Below are 25,621 nucleotides of genomic sequence, written 5' to 3'. Positions count from 1 at the left end.
ACTGAGGTCCAACCACAGCTTTTCACACTCAAACTGACCCAAAACACTTGAAAAAAATAATTTCAGAAGGTCAACAGTAAAATACTACAGCTGAAGACTTATTTAAATAACTGTTTTAAAAATACTACACAAGGGGGAAAAAACCTGATCTAGGCATTTCAAAATGCTACCCTGCAAAATAAAAACCAAGTGCTGTACTGCAATATACCTCCATCCGTGTCTTCTGGCTTATAAGAGATAGATGCTAACAAGGAGTAAAATCTGGCACCCTCTACCTTATTAATATGTAAAAAGGCTGAAGTCACATCTGTGCAAAGATCTATTTTTAGTGGACCTTACGTACTAAAATCCTAGCCTTGATCTCTTAAACTATCAAGCCTACCATAAATGTTTGATGATGAACAAGCCCATAAAAAGAAAATGCATAAAATGAATCGAGGGAGTCAACGTGTGCTCTGCCTTTTAATTACTGGTGGCTTCTGCTCCAATCCTGCTCCGGGCTGGGTGCAGGCAGAGAAAACACATCAATAATTTGGGGAGCAGGGTGTGGGTACTGCAAACAAATGGGCCTAACTACATTGTGATTTATGCTTTGGAAGCCAAATAGAGATGGAAAGAGAAGCATCCGAGCCCAAAAGGGGAGGGGCGAGAACGGAGGAAATTACGAGATAAACAAAAGCATTCAGGACACAAAAGAGAATGCAGAACAGTCTTGTTTTATTACTTTTAAGTAATAAAGAGCCTTTTCCTTGCCTTTTTGTCTTTTTTCCCTTTTTTTCTCTTCTTTTTTTTACTTTTTTACAACATACATTAAGTCATGAATCAGATGTTAGGGGATGTGGAGATGGAAGGAAAATTGGTGACATCACAATATTTTTACAACTTTACAACAAATATAAATCTGAGTTGGTTGCATCTACCAGTGTCTAGCAAGGGTGGAGAGCAAAGGCACACGCAGGTTTAGGGACCCTCCCCCCACACGCTGTGGGGAACAAAAGAAAACGGGAAAAATACTTCAATGCAGAAGACCACCTCAATACCTGTGGGCATTTTAGGGTTAACACCATGAGTGATGGGTTGTGGGAGGCAGGGAGGGGTGGAGGCAGACACGGGTCTCTGTAACACAGCTGAGGCATTGATGCCCGCACATGGGGACCAGAGAGAGTAGGTGGGTGCTGCACCTCATTTCTGGTGGGAGTGAAGCTTGGGGAAGAAGGCAGCAGGGTGATTATACCCATCCTCTTCCTAAGTTCCCCATTTCTAAAGAAAATAGACGGAAAGAGACAATATCTCTCTTTGCAGCGAAGTTTCATGGTTTCAGGGCACAGAGTTCACAGGATGTGAATATGGATTCCATTAACAAAACAAAAGCATAACAACACAAGAACAACAAAAACCTGTCCCCAACGAGAGCAAAACTGAAGGGGTGTCTGGAATAAGAAGGTCGTGCATGAGTTCTGGCTGCACACCCGGGTCTCACTCTGATTATGGAGGTACCACTCTTCACTAGCCAATTCAAAGTTATCCCCGATCGTCTTTTTCAGAAGTTTCCTTTTTAAGACAAAACTAAACCCAGAGATTGAACTGGAAATGAAAACGAGACAAAGAGGCCACTAGGTGTACTGTTTAGCGGTTTAAAAAAACAATAACAACCAACAACAATGCTCACAGTTTACAATATGTTGACAGTTCTTTGCAATAGAGTAAGTAAACAAAAGTCCCTTGTGTGTGCTTGAGCTAATGAAAACCAAGGGGAAAAACACACACCCCACCCCCTCCCCCTACAAACAACAGCCACAAAAGGATAGTGAAATAAAAAAAAACTAAAAACCTTTTGCCCCAGTCAACGTTTTTGCAGCATCCATTGTGGTTGGCCTTGTACTTGGAGTTACTCATTAATCACAGCAGGGACCAGCCTGCCTGCATCTATTTCCATGGTATTTCTTTGTGTGCACTGCACGTGTGTGCCTAGCACATGGCTTGGAGACTTCCCCCAGGTGCCTGCCCAACCTTACACAGCGTGTTCTCCTGGCAGTGGACACAGCAGAAATGAGGACTGGGACATTAGTCCCTTTTCTGCTGGCTAATGAGGACATCATCATGTTGAAATGATCTGAGAATACAAGGGAAGCAGGGAGCTCTGGAGGAAGAAAGAGGATTTGCCACCCACAACACTGGGATCCATGCTTGGCAGAATGGCCAAAGGGTGGTTGGGGTTGGCACCACTAGATGGAAGTGTGAATCGGGCTGTGGTACCACCCGGCTCCCCTATAACCATCACTACTGCATCCTCCTTCCCTCAGCTGGATGCTAATCTTCCAGAGGACTGCAGTGGGGGTGGGAGGAGGGAGGATCAAATAAATATCTGCATTTATTTCAAAAGAGGGAAAAGATTATCATAATGACAGTTTACAAGTGTACACAACTCAGGGTGTAAGGCACAAATTTACATGTGGAAAACAGGCTATTCACAGATGTAACCCCACGAAAAACCTGTGTGATCAAACCATTAATTTATGCAAGGTAGCAGCCAGCATATTAATTAGTTCACACCAGTGGTAGATTTTGTTTGCTGTCTCACATGCAAGGTAAAATGAGATGGTGTTTCACAAGCTGGTGCCTTCACAGAAAGTAGGAACCCCTGACAAAGCTATGTTGGCAGCAATGGGACATGAAGTGCCATTCTCAAAGTTCCTCTCCTGGTTGCTTTAAGTTAGGATCTGGAAGGACTTTTAAACAAATTATTCTTTTGCATGTTATAGGCCAGGGACCTGACCAGAAAATTAAGCTGGTAGATTTAAATAAATATTCCCCTCTTAAGTGTTTTTTCTTTAGCTAGAGATCAGACAGTCCAAACACAAAGCTCAGAATTCCAGCTCCGACTTATTTACTCAGTGAATTTATTGTAAAAATAAAGAAACTCAATTATTCCAGTTAATGGATTTCACGTTAAATAGTTTTAACTATCAAGGGGGCTTTCTGAAGAGCTGTTCAGAGGATGGTATGTGGAAGAGTCCTTTCCTTAAGGAAAAAAAAAAATGTGAACAATAAATAAAGAGTTACTTGCGTTAACGGTCACGTTATTTCATTAAAAGAGAGGAGCAGAAATCTATGACATAGTTGCCCAGCATGGCATTCATCTGTTATAACAGAAAGCTGTAACTGGTGGGCATTTCACAGTATCTGCGCATAGTAAACTTCTGCCATTGTTAAAGTCTGAGTTAGAATTATCAATGAATTCTTTTTTTTTGTCTTTTTAATTCTCATTTTTAAAAAATGTGTTTTGCAGGTGGGAGCGCTAGCCCAGTTGGGCAGCGCCCCGTGCAGTCATGGACACGATGTTGCCGTTGCTATCCACGTGTGTGTGTGTGTGTGTGTGTGTGTGTGTGTGTGTGTGTGTGCGCGTGCGCGCACGCGCGCGCGAGGGCGTGCAGACGCACACAGTAGGCGTGGGTGGAGGGGTGGGTATGTGTGCTTTTGGCTCATGTTTGTGATGCTGATTGAAGTCTTTCGTGAGTCCAGCCTGTTGCAGGGCGTGGGGGAAGAGTGAAGGAAGAAGAATGGAGGTGAGTCCTTCGTCGTGAACCTTCACCGAACCGCACGGCCCAATTGTCGACAGTCCCTTCGCCCCCACTGCGTCCCAGGGAGGGACTCAGAGTCCCGGGCGCCGCCGCGGCCGTCTTGGTCGGGTGGGTACTCAGCCATGGAGAACCTTGCCGAGCTGAGCGGGCGGGCGCCTCGCCTTTTCCTGCTGGTTCGACACCTGCCCCCTCCCCACCCCGGGGATTATGTACACGCGTCGTTGGGCTTCATGGATGTGGAAAGAGGGGCAAAGGAGGGTTTGGGGGGCACGTCCGGCTTTAGCGAGGGCGTGCGCTTCAGCCCTGCCCGGGTCAGTGAGTTGTAGGCGCTGTTGAGGCTGGGCTGCCTCGACACAGTCACGGCCTGGCCTGAGGGCTGCGGCGAGCTGTGCGCCTGGATGGAGTCCACCCTCTGTGGGGCAGGGGGCGGGTTGTCTCCCCGGCCAAAGCTCTGGTTCCTGGAGAGGTGGGAGGAATTGGAGGAGTTAGTATTGTTTCTTTTGAGGGTGGCGGCCTGATGGCTTCTGGTGAGCGAGTTCGTGGGGTAGCTCCTCTTATAGTCCAGCCCGTAGGACGAGGAGGGGCGCATCTCCAGCCGCTTGCTCAGGCCGTTCTGCGACAGGGAGGCTCCGGGAGGGCCCAGGGAGGCCTCCCGCTGGGGGACTTTGGGGGGCAGGCTGTCCAGGTTCTCCACCAGGTTCACCCCATGGTTGGGACTCTTGCTGCTGAGATGTTCCTTGATGGTCTTATACTCCAGGGTGGCCGCCTGGTCCTCCAGAGCCATCTGTGCCACCTCGCTCATTTTGGGCTGGTCCACGTACTCGTGCTGGTAGCCCTGCCGCGTGGTGGGCAGCACAACCACGCTGGGGATGTGGCTGGGGGAGGCCCGCAGGGGCAGGTCAGTGGGGATCACTGGGGAGCCCATGGGGGGCATGTCCTTGGTGCAGGCGTTGATGAGGTTCTGATTCCGTTCCCACTCGCGGCTGCCACGGCTGGGCTTGCGTTTCTGCTGCAGCGTTGGCGTGGACTCCGGGGTGGGCAGGGCGGCCAGGTCCAGGTGGTGCTGATCGGCCTTGATGAGCATCTTGGCGGTGTTGCTGGGAGTGGCGAGCTTGCCGTTGTGCATGAGTGGCGTGAGGATGGCCTCTGGCTTGGGGTCTTTGGACTGGGTGTCCCCGAAGAGGCCACTGAGCTTGGTGACGCTGCTCATGGAGCCGCGGCGCGAGTGGGTGAGCTCCTTCTCCTTGCGCTGCACGGAGGACACGTCTTTGCGCCGGTGATCGCAGACGCAGTAGACGATGACGCCCGAGAACACGGCCCCCATGACAAAAGCCAGAATGACCGCGATGGCCAGGAGGGTGACAGGAACGAGCTGGTCGTGGCCTTTGAGATAGCTCTCCCGAATCACTCCTGCAAAAGACATCGCATATGGTGTGAAGAAATGAGAGCAGACCCCGAGGCTTAATTTTGTTTGGCATTCACCCTGTTAATTAATAACAGTAATAAGTGACAATGGCACCTCTGCAGAACTTGTCTTTGAGGCTCCCTCTTGCCAAACATTAACTCATTAATCCTCTCCGCCCCACCCCCCAGGATGTAAACTGACTTCCCTTATTGTCTTCTTTGTGTTTTGGAAAGGTGCATTCCCCTCTTTCCAAGTATGGGCTCTAAGTTGGTTCAGTCCGTGGAATATGGCGGTTTTTTCCTTTCCAAAATCTAATCCTTTTTCCCTTTTCATCTTTTTTTCAATCTTCCCCATCATAAAAGTGCCAGTGAGGTATTCTGTGTCTGGGGAAATAGGCAATACTTTTATGCATGTTAAATAAACAAATGGCACAATGCTCCAGGCTTCCAGGGAGTTTGCTGATGACTTACTTCCTGGTGGGCCCCATGGCCTCTGTCTGGAGAACAGCTAGGTTAGCATTTCAAGCAACAGGGAGAAAGACAGTGGGTATCATTTATAATGAAAGAGAGTAGCTAAAGCCCATAGATTACAAATGTTTATGCTGATTTTGCATCACTTCTCCCAAAACAAAGAACCCATGTAAAAAAACTCAATTTTAGGTAAATAAGCTGAATATTTGAATGAAGCTCTTCCTCTACTTGAGCTGAAAGAATATTTCAAAGTAGAGACCATTTGGGGTCCTGTAGTGGGTTTGAGAAGTGTCAGGTCTCATTATTACAGCTAGAGTTTGCTGTCACGGTGAGATTCTTCAGCAGAGCTAATCTCTTCAATTTAATAAAAATTATGTGACTCTGCCTGTCAATAATCTTACACTACATTAACCAAGATGCTGTGTTTCTGAAGAAAGTGGCTTTCCCTGTTCCTGCTTAATCAGCCACCAAGCTGAGAGACTCTAATCAAATGCAAACACTGAAGCTTTTATTTTTTAAAGCCAAGTGAGAATACACATCACAATTGTCAGATCTTAAGTGCTTGATGCAGTAGCTGAAAAAATAAAATCTCAAATACCTCAATTCCTGCCTCTGGAGAGTGAAAGAACATGAATACATTAGAGGCTCTAACATAGGCTGAGGAAATGTAAACATTGTTCCTATTATGGAAATGATAGTAAGACAGAAAATGTACCTTCTCTGGTCTCAGGAGACACATTTTTCATCAACTAAATCAACTCTTTCTGGAATATGTTTAATGTATTTTACTGGCAGATATCAGTAGTACAGAATGAGAATAAAATGAAATAAAAATCTCTACCCTTTCCCAAACCCACAACACACAACCCTTACACTTCTGTTGAAATGCTTTGTGTGTGACACCCGAGACCCTGAGGAAATGCAGCTTTGTCATGGGGTTTTTCTGTTACAATATTTTGATTGGTGAAGCAATGGTTTTAAAACTCAGAAAACTTAGCCTGGAGAAGAAAGCATTCTCTTTCTCTTTGTGTACTGTCCTCATCCCCTCAATCGTGACATCACAGTTGGTTGCTGTGGAAATGACTGTCCTGTGACAAAGGATTGCAACTGCAGGTGGGGAATAAATATTATAGAAACACCAAATATCTCTTGAGAAACAAAGATTCTGTGATTAAACAAATGCCCTTGGTGTTGAAGGGTAAGGGGGGAAACTCACCCAGGGAAAATACGATCAGACACTGACTAATTTCCAAATGTGACACTTGTCAAATATTTCACGATTTATCTTCATGAACTTTTAAAGGGTAGAAACTGAGAGGCAAAAAACCAGCAGGAAATTCAGCTAAAACTCACACCTTTTTAGGCTGTGGAGCTCCCCAAACAGTGGGGTGTCTTGCATCCAAATATGTTGTAATACCAAGTAACTGCGCTAATGAGAATTTCTTCCTTAAATTTGCATTTCCTTGTTATAGCAACCAATTTTCTTTCAACTTTGGTTTTGCATAGTGTTCTACTAAACATCATTTTTAACCACCTACATATGATGGCACAGAAATGTACACCTGTGAATAAAATGGGCTTAATTTCACTTATTGACTTGGTGATGTCAGTGGGGTGTAACACAGGCTAGGCCCCCCCAATACAGATATTAGGTAGATTGTTTCATAGCAGTGGGCATTTCTTGGGCCCCTTCTGGCAACTGTATTTATGGGGGCTCCCCAATAAATTCATACTTGTGATAGGTAGTGATCTACAATTGACTGTCAATTTACAATTTAAATTACCATCTAAGTTTAAGAGGATCATAGAAGAAGGCTAGAGCAATCCATTTGTTTCATTTATTGTTTAATTGGGAAAACTGCAAAATTTTAAAGTATATACATTGCTTCTTCTTAACTTTGCTTTTAGCTCCCAAATAGTCTTTCTTGTCTGAAGATGCTTAACTATCCGAGTCTCTTGGACCCCATTTGCTCTTTCACTGGGAAAGACTCTTTTAGTGCATGACATTTGAGTTCAGGTTTTTGGTTGTTTAACAAATCAAGCAGGGTCTGACCTTTGAGAAAAATAGTCTCAGACAGCTTTCTTTGGCTCATTTTGTTATGTAAATAGTGTCTTTAAAAACCTTTCTGCATTTCTTGGGCTTTGAGATAGCTACCTTGAAACAGGTGGCTTCCCTCCTCTGCTTGTGCAAAATCAGAAACCCCATGTCCAAAGTTAGAAACAGATCAGAGATTAACTTGAAAGCAAAGTCAAGAAGATAAGACGTGAAAAGTTATTTTTGGAAGATGCTTTCCAAACTTAAAGCTTTCTGATTATATCATAAGAAAAGGGCAAAGCAGCATCTGTGGAAATGATTAAATCAGCTTTGTACAGATGGTCATTGTGAAGACTTGAACACACCAGACCTGTCAGTCAGGCTGAGGGTAGTGTAACACTAGAGATCTTGCTCCCACTTACTGCTGGGTGACCATTAAGCAAGTGACAATGTCTCTGGGCCTCAGTTTTTTCCATCTGTAATGTGGGGTAAACACCCTTAATTTTAATGCCTTACTGCGTAGTTATAAGAATCAGTTGAAATAATGATTAAGAAAGAGCTTAAGTACAGCAGTTTGCTGGACACATCTAAAGATCAGAGGAAGCCACCAAAGAGAGATGGGGGGTTAGTAGCTCACGGAGGGCTTAAGAGTGACAGTCACAGCTTTGCCATTAGATTCTATTTGCTATGGGTCTCCCAGAGGAGGGGCAGACGTGTTCTTCCCAGCTCCAATCCTTGGGCTTTGCAAATGTTGCCAAAAGGTTGATATGTTGAGGCAACATCAGGGAACATGTACCTCTGTTTCAGGATTGCCTGTAGGCCCTGAATTTTGAAATAAGTGAAACAACAACAGTGGGAAATGTTGAGCAAAACACAGTGATTATATTAATAGTTGGGCTTCCCAGGTGGCACTAGTGGTAAAGAACCTTCCTGCCAGTGCAGGAGATGTAAAGAGACGCAGGTTTGATCCCTGGGTTGAGAAGATCCCCTGGAGGAGGGCTTGGCAATCACTCCAGTATTCTTGCCTAGAGAATCCCTTGGACAGAAGAGCCTGGTGGGCTATAGTGCATGGGGTTGCAAAGAGTCTGACATTACTGAAATGACTTAGGACTCATGCATATTACTAGTTAGACTCCTGCTGCTGCTGCTGCTGCTGCTAAGTCGCTTCAGTCGTGTCTGACTCTGTGCGACCCCATAGACGGCAGCCCACCAGGCTCCCCCGTCCCTGGGATTCTCCAGGCAAGAGCACTGGAGTGGGTTGCCATTTCCTTCTCCAATGCATGAAAGTGAAAAGTGAAAGTGAAGTTGTTCAGTCATGTCCGACTCTTAGCGACACCATGGACTGCAGCCCACCAGGCTCCTCCGTCCATGGGATTTTCCAGGCAAGAGTACTGGAGTGGGGTGCCATTGCCTTCTCCGAGTTAGATTCCTAGTGGGGTAATAATCCTATAATCAGCTCCTTGAGGGTAGGGTACATATTTTATATGTGTTTATAATCCTCACCATCCCCAGGGCTCTTGGTCGAGCACTTACTGAGTAATTATTAAATAAATGGGTTTGCAACACATTTAGAGACAGATTTTAAATAAACTTCTAAACTTGGTGGGTCATCTTTGAAGTGATTTGCTTCTGAAATCACAGAATATCCCCATATAACAGAATATAATCATACTAACAACCATTAGATGAAAGAAATCTATAAAGGTGCTCAATATGTATTCAAAATAATAATAGGATAAACTATTTTTAAAGTAAAAAGATATTTGTTCTGGGATAATTCCAAAAGAGAGGATAAAGGTAAATGGGTTATTTGTAACAACTGAGTGCTCCAGCGAAATCAGCTAATACAAAACCAATGCGTCTTTGCAAAGGGCTCAGGGTTCGGGTTGGAGGAACATCATTGCTTCAGGAGTGGCGCGGAAACCCTAGGCAAGTAGAAGGGCCTTTGTAGGGTGATGCCTTTTCCACCCTGGGCTGTTGGAATACCTTCCTCTACCGACCCCTGGGCCTTCTGCTCTCGCCAGTTGAAAATGGGGCATTAGTAATGAAAAGAGTATCTGAGAAACCCTTTGCATTGATTCATTAACCACCAGCTATTTCTCACTAGTCATGAGGTGCTAAATGGTTATTCTTTCCACCTTCCTATTGCAGGAAGCTAGACACACAATGGCCCAAAGATTTCTCTGAAATCATGCCTTAAATTGGCAGAACTGAGAAAGAATAGAATCTCCACTCTTTTTTTTTTCTGAGCTGAGAGAGTTTTCAGAGGCTGCTGGAAGGAGGTCTCAGAGGGGCAGTGTGAAGCTCTTTAGAGGCTGAAAAGATTATGAACAACCCCACCCTCCAGGCCCTACAATATGTAATTCACAATAAGAGCAGTTATAAATGGCAAAATAAGAGGAAACCCAACACAGTTCTGATTTTTCCTATGATGACGATGTCCATGCACTTTGAAATGTCAAACATCAAGTTCCTTATTTAAATAATGGTTTTTGGTAGCTCGAAGATTCTCTACCATTGCCTCTAGTCTGCACAGGATGCCCAGCGTCAGGCTTGGGAACAACATGCCTCAGAAAAGATACTCTCCTAACTCAGGGCTGGATTGTGATGTTGTTGGCGCCTTGACTGTCCTCTCCTGGACTAACAAGGTTTTGACCAAATGCACCTTGTGGCTGCCTTCAGCAAGCAATTACTGAGCATGGATGAAAGTCCCTTGGTGGGCTTTGGGGGGACAAAGATGAAGGAGGCACAAAGTCTGTGATCCAGTACGGGAGAAGATAGGTGTGTGCATATGAACTACATCCAAAGCCCAGAAGCATCATGAGATGATTGCTTCTACCTAATACGGATGGGCAAAGGCTTTATATAGGAGCTGGCGTTTGAGCTAAGACTTCAAGTGCATGGGATGTCAACCCAAGTGGAGAGAGCAACAAGAACCCAGGCATGGAGGGGAGGAAAGAGCAGGCTGTGTTCAGTGATGGCCAGTGGTCCAGGTGCCTTCTAGCCTCTTAGCTCTAGGCACCACCTCTCTGCTGCATTCTTATTGCTTCTGGGCTTTCACACAGGCTGCTCCCTCTGCCCAGAAAACCTCTGCTCACCTCCCAGCCTTCTGACCTCCTCCAGGTCTCAGCTGACCTGAAGAAACTGTCTCCAATTCCCTCAAGCCAGTTTAGCTCTTCCTTCTGTTAAGGGTTCCTGGACCTCTGCACCTCTCTCCCCTAAAGTCATCACTTATGATGCTCTGTTTTTTACACCTAAATTGCTCCAGACAGATCCAGGAAGGAGAGATTTTCTGCTCCGCTGCACCCCCAGGCATACAGGTGCTCAGTAAATAGCTGTTAAATAAATAGTAAATGAGTGCATGCCTGAATGAGTACTTGGAGGGGAAGATAGGAGTGAGAGCTGAACCCCATTTGGAAACAGGCTGTGAAAAGCCTTGAAAGTCTAAAAAAGATGTTTAGAAGACATGTCCATTTGGAAGGAAAATTACCGATTAATTTACCTGTGATTTCAAGGGTCTTCTTGCCTAAGAAAACTGACTTTCAGCTTATTCTGTTCCACACTGAATCCATTATTGAGAAACTACAGGCTTCCAAGAGTCAGTACCTTTGCATCAAAAGCACAGCCAGCCTACTTGAATTTATTATCACTGTTATTAAAATAAGACTCTGTCTTCAACTATACTTATCCCCTGCACCATACAGACATGGCTGGGAGATGTTACCTGTCCTATCAAAGAAATGAAGCCAAACAAAGAGAAATAAATTTACTCTCGCACCTGTTAAACTAAGTACCAAAGGAAAAGCCTTACCCATCCCCACTCCAGTTACCTTGCTAAGTACATGAGACCTTCTACTATCAGAACCTTGAAATGGTTAAGTGCACACTTTCCCCTCTCACCCCTGTTCACTGGACTGCCTGTTTCGGAGCTGCTGCGATATGATGGATGTGTCTGTCTCCACAGTGAAGTGATTAATAGGCATCTGTGTGAAGCGGACCCGCTGACCACAAAGACAACAAAGCCTCTCTGTGTCCTTTAGAGAAATATGCAGAGGCAAAAAGGAGGATGGACATTTCTTCCACCACTGAGCCAGAGCAGGGCTCGTGTTGGGCCTGAGAGCTAAGAAAGATGGCAAAATACCAAGAAAAGCTCCGGAGTGGGATCCCCTAAAAATAGACTCTTGCTTCTGCTTTATAGTAAGACAAGCCTGTAATTTCCTTGAAATCCTCATAACAACTTGGGTGAATGGAATCCAACAACCCAATTTTTCTTGTTTGAAAATCTTAAGTGCACCAAAATGCCAGCCTCAGAGTCCTGCAAGGCAGCATGAATGAATGAACGAGTCACGGGCCAAGCATCGCGGCCGCTAACCACAGAGGACCCGCTGTAATCCCTGCAAAGAGAGAAAAAAACAAATAGGGGAAAAACCTAACTGCAGATAATTTATTCTCAGAGCCACACCCCGGCCCATGGAGATGACCACACGGAAAGTGCAGGGGGAGCTCTCTGTGGTTATCTCGGCAGGAAGCAGCCTTCTCCTAGTCTTACACGGCATAATGCGAACCAGATGGCTTAGGAATAAATGGAACCACCAGCAGCCATGGAAATGGGCTCAGAGTTTACAACTCAAACTTTCCCTTTTTATTTTATTTTCAAATCGTTTTTTTCCCCCCTGGCAGGCCAAAGATTAGGTACTGGAAGAGGCCATGGTCTGTCTTCCAGAGGTATCAAGTTAATGACTGACCACGCCACAGTAGAGACAGCTTCCTGGCTGTTTAATATCCTCCGTTCAGAGGCTATTTTAAAACTCCCATATTGAAATGATGCTGCCTGTGGTCGTCTGCGGATGAATCCACTTCCAGTCCTATCACCTCTGAAACTGATGCATTATTTGTTGTGGCGATGCCATCGCAGGAGGAAAAGGGAGGATGAGCATAAAGCTTCATTTTCCCCTCCGTGCCAGTGGGAGTGCTTGGTTGGCTCCTCCTCCTCGGCCCCACTATTTTAGACTCGGCCCTGCCCCTGGGAGGACTGCACCCAGAGCAGAGATGAGGTCTAGAATGGGGGTCATGATCAGATCATTTTTAAAAGCCATGCTTTGGAATGTTGACCTGTGGTTCCATGTGCTGAGACTCTCACTGTCTTTGTAAAGGTAATGACTATTTCAGATTGGCCAAGTTTTAAGCAGAATTTGCATGGTTTACTTTCCTTCTATTTGAGGTTTTCTTTCTTGGAAGACTAGAAACCCAACATCTAAAGTTTTGGAAACCAGACAAAGCATTTCTGTTTTCCAGCTTCCCGGTTCCATCTTTCTTTGCTCTCTTAAGAGACATCAAGGCTACAAAATAAGGAAGTAGATCGTCTTATAAAATTGTGGAATTTGGGTCATTCTTTGGAATTTTTTGCAGCACTCTGATATTTTTTCTCTGCAATGCAAAGATAAAACAAATTTGAGGAAACAGGTTTGTTTAAATACTCTTAAACTTACTGTTAAGGAGACAGGTTTGTTTGAATACTCTTAAAACTTAAACTTACTGGGAATATAGTTCATGGAATCTGGGTTATAGATGATTTTGGGTATTATTGGTTAAGAATGTAAATCTTGAGATCATAAAGACCTGGGTATCAGTCTTGAATCTATAACTAACTAGTTGTGTTCCTGGGCAAGTCACTCAATCTCTCTAAGCCCCAGTAGTATTGACTCTGAGATGGGTGTTGTGGATAGATTAAATAGATTGAATAAACGAATTCATGTAAAGCATTTAGCACTGTGCAGGACACATTTAATGCTCAATTAATAATGTAAGGTGAGTGTTTCCAACTGACAAGTTACCTGCTTTCTGTGTGGTCCCAGATAAACTGTTTTGATGCAACACTTTGGGTTCAAGTGTGTTAACCAAGAATGGAGAAATAAGGATTTAAAAATATAACAGAATCTTGGAGAGAGACCTTAAATAAGATAGCCCATACAATTTGAAAAGTGTCCTAAATTAGGGTGACTCCGTATTAGTAACCTGTTGGAAATACAAATCCTTGGGTCCTACTAGAACTTTTGAATCAGAATCTCTGGAGATTGGGTTCAGAAATCTGTGTTTTAACAAGGCCTCCAGATGATTCATACATTCGCTAAAGCTTGAGAGGCACTGCCCTAAATGATAGGAATAATATTCCAGAGAACAACATCAAAGTGTTTCACTTTGAAATCCAACCCCAGACAGCACTGAGGCAATGTGTAGCCAGACTTGCTAAATTATTTGTAAAATAAAAAAAATAATAATGCAATCTTCCTTGATGTTCACGAAAGTATGAATCTTTAGTGGGTCTTGTGTATGACATTTTCTTGCAGTTGCCATATTCTGACAAAGGATACAAAATTGATGTGATTTTATTGGTGAGAACAATACATCCCTAACACTTCCCCTTGGTACCTGACAAAAGCTTGACGTATGGCCTAAAATGCTGTACCACTACTTCTGTAACAGAATCAACCCTTCTGCTGGAGCCAGAAGCTGCTGGCAAAATGCCCACTGTCTCTTTATTTGCCCCACTATAAAGTCGCAGGAATTTCTCATGCTCCCCATCTCTGTCCCAGGGGCCTTCAGTTAGTGGATGGTCCTAGAGAGCCCAGTCAGGACTGGGTCTCGGGGACAGAGGAAAGAGAAGCTTGGTAGGAGCTCACTACCAAATAGTTGCGTAGAGCATCCTCCCTTAAAGCTTGCATCCCATGTCACCTTGACATCTCCTCAAACAATGCACAGCCATCAAGGGACATCTGGTTCAGGGGATCTTTCCCCTTACCTCGCCACGATCAGACAAGAGAATAAAAAACCCAGGAAGATTCTTTTCCTTTCTTTTCTGGATAGAAGTAGGGGACCTGAGCTCATGTTCTGTTCCTCAAATGAAGGTCCTGCTTTACAACGTGCACTCAGCAGAGCTCGGTGGTTACACATCTGCTGAGGTGAACTGAATCTGCAAACCCATAGAATTATATAAGACATTTTAAGTTACATTAAATTTCTGCTGTGTGCTTTTAAATCATGGAGTGCAAGACCCGTCAGCACTTAGGGTATATTTATTACCTTAACAAATGTCAGATGATTGTGTCCAGTGTTATCTATTATTTATGAATAACAAGAGGCTGTAGGGCTGGAAATGACAGGCTCTAATATGTCCAAAAGGTTAGGCGTAACGCAGTGTGCTGCCCTGTAAATTTCTTGACATCATTTTCTCTCCTAATGAGCGCTGTCTGTGGTGATTGTACTGAACTTCCATTATCTCTATACAGTTCCTAATGGCTGCGCCTGCCTTCAGTGAAGAAATCTAATTGCAGATACATATTTGAAAAAGAGTGCATCTTTTTTAAAAACACAAATTTTAAAAATAATTGCAGTGGGAAATTCCTATTGTCACATTAAAAAGGAATCTCTTTACAAAGATAACACCCAACTGTAGACTTACAAGAGCTTAAGAAATACTAATTAAGGATGACAAACCTTCATACCACCCGTAATTAGCTTTCTGACACCTGTGAAGAGCCCGTGTTCTCTGTACCCAATATATGTGAATTTACCCAGCTGTGTTTCAGTGGTTGACTCTAGAGTCTTTCTGTGACTGAAGTGCTGGGAGACTGGTGTCTGATGGGGTTCTTGTGGGTCTGCTCAGGCCTGCAGCACAGTCACACGCTTGGCAGGACTTTACCTATTATGACTTGCATAGCCTGTGTCTCCCTGCAACCCCCGAGTGGATACAGCGCTTCCATCCTCTTTCCTTCTATAGCAATGGCATGAATTATGTATTCTGAGCAACTCTTGCAGCTTTTGAGGCCATTCTCATGTATAATGTCAAGAAAAGAGAGGCTATCCTCAAGAAATTTCCCTGTTTCCACCATTTTGCCCTTGCTAGACTACTTTGTCTGTGGAGCAGTGAGGTTTGCAAAGTCAAACCTGTATATAACAAGCATTTTTTTTTTTAACTCCAAGAAACGAGGCTATCAGAAAGAGTTCTGAGACAAAGCTAGTATTATTTTCCCATTAATATACGTGCTCCAAAATACACACTGACTCTTCCCAATTTGATTGTGAGGACAAAACAAATTTTAGCTGAGCACAGTGCAGTTGAGCCAATTAAAGAGCACATTTTTAACTACACCAGATGTTCAGTTAATACGATCATGCCTAACCTAGTCCCTGTAGTCCTTGAAAGTTCCATTAAGCTGTCAGAAAACTTTGTCACTTGTGTGTGTTTTTGTGCAAAAGATAGGAGAGAAAGGGGGAAAAAGATTGAAAGAAAAGGGTGAGGCAAATGAATTCATGTCAAGGGTGATGTGGCTTAAAAAAGTAGCTACAGATTAAAGTAAGTAGCACTTTTAGAGGTGAACTGATTTTTTTTTTTAACACCCCAAGATTTAAGTTGCTGATTTTAAAATAAAAAAGTCTCTCTAATCATAATTTGAGTCCTTTTTTTTTTTTTTTGAGAAAATGATGTTAAGTGAAGATAAAAGGTTCAATTGGTATTTCTAGAAAAGAAAATTCAAATATTGGTGTGCACTTTCAGGCAGGCAGGGAGACGAAACAGCTTTCTACGTGGCTGACATTTAACTTCTTTTCCTTCTACCCTTTCCACAATAATCTCATCAAGACCCCAGATAAATTTAGCTAGTTGTCAGGAGGATACAAAATTAATTAGGTCAAATCTACATCTCTGCCTGTGCGGCTGAAAGAACAATTACAGCTGACCACGTGGGTATCCTGCTGCCCCACCCCCAAACACCCATGCTCGCAGGGAACCTTCCAGGTCGTCCAGTAGAGAGCCCAGTGCCTGGCTGGCTCACAATAGATCATTTTCCTTGGTGCCTCAAAGAAATGTCAGAGACTACCAATAGATTCCTTTTCTGGCAGGTGACAAAGAAATATTAATTTAGTAAAAGTTAGCATTGGCAGGTGGGTTCTTTACCACTAGTGCCACCTGGGAAGCCCCAAATGGTGGCACCCTGAATTATATTATCATTTCTTTCTCAGTCTCCCCCTGCCCTCCCCCGCCATTTCAAAATCTGTTCTGGATGAAGTCTGGCGTGTGCCCTGCACCCCAATGTTCTACCCACTGACACAGAAGGTGGAGTCTGGGGCTCAGCTTTACCAGCACAGAGGTCTTAGTTTGGCATGAAACAGCTGTAGAAAATGCCAGTGATATACAGAAAAACACTATAGATTCAAAACTGATGCAAAATTCTATTTTCCAAACATATTGTGTATGTGTAATTAACAATCTATAGGACTGAATAATCAATTTATTATTTATCTATCATCTGTCAGTCTCTTTGATCTCTGTATTTCCCTCCCTCCCACCCACTGCCTACAGGTAAAGCCAAAACCCCTGAGCATGACTTTTAAGGTTGCAGACTAGCATTTCAATCTCAGTTCCCTTTCTGACCCTTTATGTGCTTCTCTGAACTCTCAGCCTTTGCCATGCCCCACTGCTAGCCAAGAGGCCACCTGTGGGTACCCCCTGCTAACCTGCAGGCTCCTTGTGTATAGCCTCCATGAATCAGATCAGCCTGTACTATAGCACTCAGCAGAAGGCTCCCATATAGCACACATGTTTGCTGAATGTTTTGAATGCATGAAGAAAGAAATGAAGGAAAGTTGCTGTTTTCCCTTTCTTTGATACTAGGGTTTGTGGTTTAGTCGCTAAGAGTCGCTGACTCTTGTGGCTCCATGGACTGTAGCCCGCCAGGCTCCTCTGTCCATGGATTCTCCAGGCAAGAGTACTGGAGTGGATAGCCATTTCCTTCTCCAGGAGATTTTCCCGATCCAGGAATTGAACTTGGGTCTCCTGCATTGCAGGCAGGTTCTTTACAACCAAGCTAGGGTTAATGTTACTAAAGTGTAGTTAACTTACTACATCTCTGGGGCCTCCCAGGTGGCTCAGAGGTAAAGACTCTGCCTGCCAGCGCAAGACCTGCAAGGGACTTGGGTTCAGTCCCTGGGTTGGAAAAATCCCCTGAAGGAGGAAATGGCAACCCACTCTAGTATTCTTGCCTGGAGAATCCTATGGACAGAGGGCTGCAAAAAAGCCGCTCACGACTGAGTGACTGAAATGCATGCCTTTCTTTGCGACTAGGGTTAGTGTCACCATTATTACATTTTCTGTTAAATTAACTGTGAAATTTACTATTATTTTCTAGTGCTTTCTGGATTCTAGTTCATCTCCTTCAAAGTCATGTAAATGAGAAATGAAAAAAAAAAGGCATCCAAATAATTATAGAAAAAAAAACCCATATAGTTACATAATAGTTGATAAAAAACCTGAGGTTAAATTAAAATTAGAAACAGTGGTTTTAATCTTGCCTTTGTTTAGGAACAATTTGATTTCTGAGTCTTCTTCACTTAAAAGTGACCCTTGAAAGCTTACTTTTAGTGATAACTTTTTCAATTACCCTAATATCCAAACACACATACAACTTTTGGAATTAGATATAATGAAAATATTTTTTCCCAGAATGAAGTTGTTAACTTTAATTGCTCTTATGTAGGTTACTATAAATTTCCTAAGAGTTAAAGGGCAGATGTAGACTAGAGATTAAATCTTATATACTTACTGAATAAATTATCAGCAGCCTCTTCAATAGAATTGCCAAGGTCGCAAATCAATATGCAGAACTCTTGGTTAAATTTCAACTTCAGGTAAGTAATAATGTTTTAGTGTAAGCATGTCCCATGAAACAGGTGGGGCACACTTATACTAAGAAATTATTCATGGTTTGTCAAATTCACATTTAACTGGGTACTCTGTATTTAATTTAACCCTACTCTTCCACCCTCAGCTGATGTACATCTATTGGTTACCCATGACTATTCTTCAGACTCACTCTAAACTTTTGGAGATTAAAATAGTTTAACAGAGCATAATAACAATGATAATAAATCTTTAAGGGGCAGGTATAGCACAATTTACAAATTTAAAACTATACGAATGGACTGCATTTCATGAACTGTATTTTTCTTTATCAGCAACAACGTAGATGCCAAATTTCTTATGAATTTTGAAGGATGCCTTTCCTCTCCCTCTCAAAACCAGAAATAAGTGAAGTCTTACTCAAAAGCATTGTGGGGAAAACAGCCACCAGTCCCCCATCTCCTTGACCCTCACCAGGCATGCTCCCACCTGGCTAGGTTAGCTGTTGATTGTTAAGAGGAAGTTGCAGCCCTTTGTCTCCCCACTGGCAGCTCCCTCCCCGTCAAACAGAACCCCTCTTAACCCCTTTTGCTTCCAAGACTGTCCTGTTCTATCACATTTAAAAATGGCTGTGGTACTATAGGTTTTATTAATAAAAACTATGAAAATTACTGTCGAGCTTTTTTTTTTTTTAAATAAAGCTCAGAGTGTTCAAAAAGAGCCCAACTTTGCCAGCATTTCCACAAAAATTTTAAATATGAGCTCTGTACCAAAGACACCTCCTTTCCCTCATCCTCCCTGGCAAGTGGTGTATGACTGCTATAATACTGGTACTGAGGGGGACGACTAAAGAAAAGGGGCTGGGAAAGTGTTTCCAAGTCCTGTGTCCTTGATGTGTTCAGCCAAGTTGTCTTCAGTTGTCTAATACCTTTTTCTAAATCTGCTGTGCACCACTTTGCCTTGTGAACAAGGATAATAGTGGTCGTAAAGACTTTTTGGTGCATTTTTGTGTCTGTGTGTGCTTCATCTGTCTGGCGGTTTGATATTTCTTGGACAGGAACTCTGTCTGTCTCTAGTTTAGCCTCTAACTCCTTATTGGCATCCAATACTGTGCAGTGGAGCCAGTAATAAATTTTGCTTGACGACTCCTCAGAAAACATTTTTGTTATGTTAATGTTACTGAAGAAATGGCAGAAAAAAATGCAGTCCAAGTTTACGAGTCAGGAAAAGATGCTTATTTTTCTGCCTTTATTACCTTCATCAGCAATAATTTTCTGTGTATATATGATCACCTGCATATGACTTGCTAGGAGCCAAGAGATCTCTTTCCTCACTGGGAGAAATAAGATGTTTTAAAACCTTCATCCATTAGATTTTAAGCATTGTTGTTCAGTCACTAAGTCATGTCTGACTCTTTGCCACCCCATGGACTCCTCTGTCCTCCACTGTGTCCTGGAGTTTCCTCAGATTCTTGTCCATTGAGTCGGCGATCCTATCTAACCGTCTCGTCCTCTGCTGCCCCTTCTCCTTTTGCCTTCAGTCTTTCCCAGCATCAAGGTCTTTTCCAATGAGTTGGCTCTTTACATCAGGTGGCCAAAGTATTGGAGCCTCAGCTTTAGCATCAGGCCTTCCAGTGAACATTCTGTGTTGATTTCCTTTAGGACTGAATGGTTTGATTTCCTTGCTGTCCAAGGGACTCTCAAGGGTCTTCGTGGCACTTAGCCTTCTTTATGATCCAACTCTCACATGTGTACATTACATGATTACCTGAAAACCACAGCTTTGACTATATGGACCTTTGTTGGCATTTTAAGCATTACAGATTGTTAAATGCAGAAGCAATTGGGCTAGACTCTGTTACCAAACATGCTCTCTGAAAATGGGGTTTCTTAGTCTGTTCATGAGGAAACTCTGACTCTAGGGTTTGGGACTCACAGTAGGTAAAGTTTGAAAGAGAGAAAAGGCAAAGAAAAGGTCAAGTAAAGGTTATTGCCAGGCCAACGGGATGCGCTGTAGCACAAGAGTCCTTACAGATCTTGGAAAAGTGTAAGTGCTAGAGGTAAACTGTCCCTGGGCCGCATTAGGGAAGTAACGAGCTGTTGTCTATACTTGGATGCTCACTGCTGGTCTGGAAAGCATCTCGCCAGATGCTTAACAAGCCTAGGATGACTAATTTCTTTTTAGTCGAAATCCATCGTGCTCTCGATTCCTACTTGACCAAACTTCTCATCTCTAATCACAAAGCTCTGTAGTTGGAAGAGAAATCAGAAGAGCGCTAGACTGTATAATTGAAGTGGTCAGGGCCCAGCCAGTAGAAGGTAGCACCCTCATTCAATCTTGTTCTTCCAAATGCCAGAAGCACAGTTTTGGTGGTAATTTCATCCTCGCTGTACTCTGTTAATTGCTCCAGGCCAGAGTTACCCACAGTTTGCTGCTGCTGCTGCTGTCGCTTCGGTCATGTCCGACTCTGTGCGACCCCATCCCCGGGATTTTCTAGGCAACAGTACTGGAGTGGCTTGCCATTGCCTTCTCCGACCCACAGTTTAGTCATCAGCTAATAGTGCTGCAAATCAAGGAGTCTCACATACAGTGTTATTTACTTTTAGTATTCCTGTATCCCTCTACTTCCTACATCAGCATTTACTTAGTATTTTATTTACATTGCCTTTAAAATTTGTTTCAGGTGGAAAGTTTATATCATTAAAAAAGTGTCACTTTTCATAACTAGAAGGTAACCACAGAAATAAAATTGCATGCTCAGTCCCTAAGTTGTGTCTGACTCTTTTTGACCCCATGGACTATAGCTCACCAGGCTCTTCCATCCATGGGATTCTCCAGGCAAGAATACTGGAGTGGGTTGCCAGCTCCCACTCCAGGGGATCTCCCTGACCTAAGATTGAACTTGAGTCTCCTGTGTCTCCTGCCTTGGCAGGTGGATTCTTTACCACTGAGCCCCCTGGGAAGCCCCCAAATCAAATTAACTGAAAGTAAAACAGAGTGAGTTCCAGCTAGCTTCAGCTGCATGGCAAAGCTATCTAAAGCCTGTTCTTTCTTCTCAAAAGGATAGTAGTGAGTTTCTGGAGTTGTTAAAGCACCAAACAGACTTTTGTGTTGACATAACTAAGAAGATAGAAGGAGAAATGACACGGGTGTTAACTTTCCACCATATGATTGGGTATTGAAGGCCATGATGTCTCTGAGTCATTTAAATCATCTCTTGTAAGATGTGACCTGTCCTCCTTGGAGGCGATGATGTACTTGAGGAATAAAGAATTGGCTATAAAGAGGATTGTTGATAAACTCTATGGTTTATGCAGTTCCATTCAGGATTGTTAGAAAGTGTGGACAGTATACTCAGCATCCTTTATAGACCTTCTGAATCTTACTGGAATATTATTTCCCAGACTAAAAATTGCTTACAAAACAGCTTGTACATTGATTAAAATATATTCAGCATTTGCTGTACATTTTAGTTTAAATTATTCATTTGATCTCTAATTTAAATTCTGTTTCTACATCTTTTCCTGGTCTGAATTGAGCACATCTTCTTGACTAAATATAATAATGTGATAATAACTTGTTTCAAAGATTTCCCAAAATATATATGCATACTACAGCTCTGGCACTTCCAATCCAATGGGAACATTTTTCTACATATCGACTATTTCATCAGCTTGCTGAGAGCTCATGAGAACTCTAGAAAATAAACTCTGAAGGAGATTTCCTTCTAATCTGGTTTATTCCTGTGTCCTTGGGGCAGTGGTCCATGTGTCCACTGGACATTTATGCTCCACAGCTCTCTTGGCAGAGCTGTCCATGGCTACTCCCCTCACCTATCTTGCAGTCTTCTTGGAAATAAGGTTTTAGAGGACTGTTACTTTGGGTCAGAAACGAGGCACAAGAGTGGCTATTACTTCTCACTATTGCTTAACCTAGAAAAGAAAGCTCTCATTTCTTTTGCTGTGGGAAGGGGGGGTGGGGTGGTGAGGGGAGACAAGCCAAATCTAAAAATAAACTGGATTTTCTTTCTTATTCATAGGTAGTTAGAGCCTCTTTGTAACTACCCATTACCACCTCAATAGTTATAGGATGAGTAAATAATATATATTTTTAAATGTGGCAAAACCAAGAAAGAAGTAGCCAGGGCTGCTTCTAATTTATCAGCTTGGTGATTAAAGGGCTGGCTAGTAGAGGCTCCAGACATCTAGGGAGCCAGAGATAAAACAGGGCAGCTGGCTGTGTTTTTTCCTAATGAATCTAGGGCTTGAAAGATATCAGGCAATTTTAAAGAAAAGCAACAAGGACAAGTGACATTAGACAAGGCCAGCAGGGTAATGAAGGGCAAGGCCAGTTACTGAGAGAGAAAATTACTTCATTTTCTGTGATAATGCTTCTGTGTGCTTTGCGGGTCTCTTCTCACACTTTGTTAGCATGACTGTGTATACACAAACAGTGTTGGAATGCTACCCCCCAGTGTAGAAGGAAAGAGCCTTGGAACGGTCCGCAGAGGGGCAGAGGGCTGGCATCTATTATTAATATTTTGAAAAGGGGAGGCTGAGAACAATGGTAGCAGAAGAGGGTTAGATTGCAAGGTGAGGAACGGGGCTTTGACAGAATGTGGGGGACGCACAGAATTAAATCAAGACGAAAGACACAGCGAGGAAAAGAAAGAAAAAGGCAAGCAAACATACTCTGGAAATGCAGAACTGTTTGGAAGATGAGGTGAGACCAGGAGGGGACCAGCCCAGTAGTGCTCAGCATTTCTGCAGAGCAGAGCTCTGGGCTCATCTGCTCACTGGCTTTTTCCCCCCACAGCAGCCAAAGTAAAAAGGGCACCAGACACTTGATTCCTCTTCAGCTAACTGGTCAGCAGATACCATTTTCTGCTTAGCGGGGAAATGTGTGGTATTTTAGAAACAATTCCAGAGTATATTTAGCTCCTAAAGCCAGGGCACACAAATGTCACATTCCCATGAGACAATCAGCCCAGTGAAAAGAGGACCCACCAGAGGCCTGCAGAAAACCCACGAAACTCTCGCATCCCAGGAGATGCTACACGCACGGATGTGACATCATTAAGGCGCCCACATCAGGGAATGAAAAGAAGCAAGGGGATCACAGATTGGGTCAAGTTAAAGGACGTCATCATGAGTCAGAAAAGAAACAAGACTTTTCCAACAGAGTCACGCCATCACCAAGTCATACCACACAGCGCTTGGCGAAACCAAAGAAAAGTTGGAAATAAATCATGAACATTCAACAGAAAAAAAAAAAAAAAACACTTCAGAGCAAAATGGAAATCAAAATCATAAAAAATCATGGCAAAAGGAACATTAAGCTACATCACATTTTTATTTTTTAAATTTCGGCATAACAACTCGTTGTCGTTGCCCCATCAAATACATAATCAGTTGTCAAAAAACGAAGCTCCAGTTTGACAGGGCAAGGCAAAGAGTTAATAGCACGAGAACAGTGATCATGTTAAACACCCATGCAATCACCTCTGCCACCATTGTTTGACAATCGGTAGACTGCTTCCAGCTTTGTCAATATTCATAAGAAGACCCAAGAGAATGAACAATGCCGAATTTTCAAATGATCTGTCAAAGTGTTAATTGGACTCTTTGATAACCTCCATCCCCTGGGAGAGTTAACGACTGGAGAAAATTCTCGCCATCCGTCTCGGGGAAGTGAGGAGGAAATGACTATAACCAACTGCTAGATATTTGGTTGACATATTTAGTGCTTTACTGGAAAGGCTGTTTGGTTTTTCAGAAAGTCGCAGTGGGCAAACACAATGTGATTTTTACTGTGTTGTCTCTTCTTGAGTAGTCGGCCAAGACTAACACATCTGTGGTCGAGAGCCACACAAAACAAATAATGGCACATGTTAGGGCTGGTATAGCCTGCGGTGGTAGTTCTGCCCTGTTACAAACGGATCTGGTGCTGTCTTGAGGTGGTGAAGAGCAGGGATCCCACCAACTTAAGTGGCTGCCGAGACACCAGCTTCTTTAAAAAAAAATATTGGGGCAGGACATATTAGCAGTAAGAAGTTACAGGAGAATAATAAAATCGACTAAGGGAGTAAGTTCACAAGTTAAAAGGGTTGCATCGTCCTATGTGGGCTTGGCATGTAGTGGCTGAGTGTACAGCATTCTCAGGAGAGGAGCCTCCAGAAAAAAAAAGAAAAGGATGAAAATTTAGCGTGAGTCTCCTAAGCAAACATTCTCTAAAAGCAGAGATGGAAGTATGTATACAGAAACCTGTGGGGGAGGACACTGAGACTGTCTTCCAAAGGTCACCAGAGCTGGTCTGCCCTCGACACTCAAACCCCCGCTTGGATGAAACTCTTGAAAACATATAGAAGTAAACAATGCTGAATGGGGAGAAACAGCTCACAACATAACTGAGCTTTTCAGTCTCTGATTTACAGGACTGTTTTTTGGACAAGTAAAGGCCTCTTTGGTTGCAGCTGCAACTAAAGTAGGATGTGTTACCAGAAGCAGCAAATGGCGAGAAAAGAGATGACATTTCCTGTCTCTAGTCTCTAGCAAAGAAAGCCGGGGAGAATTTAGGACAGTTCACAGTAGAGTCCCTTTCATTTAGCGTGGCTTCCTTTCCATTTTAAATGCATAGCAATTCTGCTTGATTAAATAACATATTTTTTGTTTTAGCTGTTGTCCTCTAAGGGCAATCAAGTGCGTCTCAGAACCTCAGCTCTGTTGAGATTCGGCCCCCTGTAAGGGTGAGGGATGGGACCAGCCAGAAAAGACTTCACTCGGCTACTTCTCCATTCATGATTAAAGGGGCTTTGACTGCAATTACATGTACTTGCCAAAGCCCGCATTGCATTCCATCTTATTATGGGGGGAAAAAGAGGATCCAAAAATCACTGGATGAGCTAAGAGGAGTAGAAGGGGACTTTAGGAGCCAGCGTCCACTTTGGGCCAAGCCATGCCTCTCTTGGGTGGAGGAAGCTGAGAGGATGTGTTATTTGTTTTGTGTGGTTTCTCCTTGGTTGGGGAATCATTTCGGATCAAGTCTAGCACGGAGGATTGGGTTGCAGTCTTTTCTGAGACACTTTCCGTCAGCGTGTGTTGGAGGTCCGTTCCTTAAACGCTGCTGCGGTTCAGCTGGAAGCAGCTACACGGTCCTCCCCACTCCGCCCTCCCTCTCCCCGCAGAGGAAGAGGTGCTTCCAAGGCCTTACCCTTCTTGTCTTGGTGATTATGGGAAGACACTGCCCCCAAAGAGTCTGTGCTGTCGGGTGACTCCTTCCAGTCCATCATTCCTCCCCTAGACTCATACCCCTCTTGAGCCGCCGAATCGGACGTGGTGGTGCTGGGCAGGAGGGAACTGGAGTGCCCTGTTTTCATCACAAATACAGTTAGGGAAGACATCACCGGAGACGCCTGCTTTTTCTTTGCTCAGAGGCCAGGAGGTGGGACACCCGAAC

At 43.5% G+C, this 25,621-nt stretch overlaps 1 protein-coding gene across 3 annotated transcripts in view; it reads right to left on the bottom strand.

Moving 5' to 3' along the window:
- Positions 1-700: 700 nt before the first annotated feature.
- The window catches only part of SEMA6A (semaphorin 6A), a 131,220-nt gene continuing 106,299 nt past the window's right edge, over positions 701-25,621 (bottom strand). For 2 of the 3 annotated variants that reach the window (XM_070793290.1, XM_019964668.2), the window contains 2 exons: positions 25,376-25,531; positions 701-4,991 (listed from right to left, as the gene is read on the bottom strand). In XM_070793290.1, the coding sequence (XP_070649391.1) occupies positions 3,787-4,991; positions 25,376-25,531 (1,361 nt within the window). In that variant the 3' untranslated portion in view covers positions 701-3,786. The remainder of the gene's footprint in view (positions 4,992-25,375; positions 25,532-25,621) is intronic. The other variant, XM_019964669.2, reaches the window with a different exon arrangement.

This window comes from Bos indicus, chromosome 7, assembly GCF_029378745.1.
Source record: "Bos indicus isolate NIAB-ARS_2022 breed Sahiwal x Tharparkar chromosome 7, NIAB-ARS_B.indTharparkar_mat_pri_1.0, whole genome shotgun sequence".
Classification (NCBI taxonomy): domain Eukaryota; kingdom Metazoa; phylum Chordata; class Mammalia; order Artiodactyla; family Bovidae; genus Bos; species Bos indicus.
This window is presented reverse-complemented; position numbering and strand designations above follow the sequence as displayed.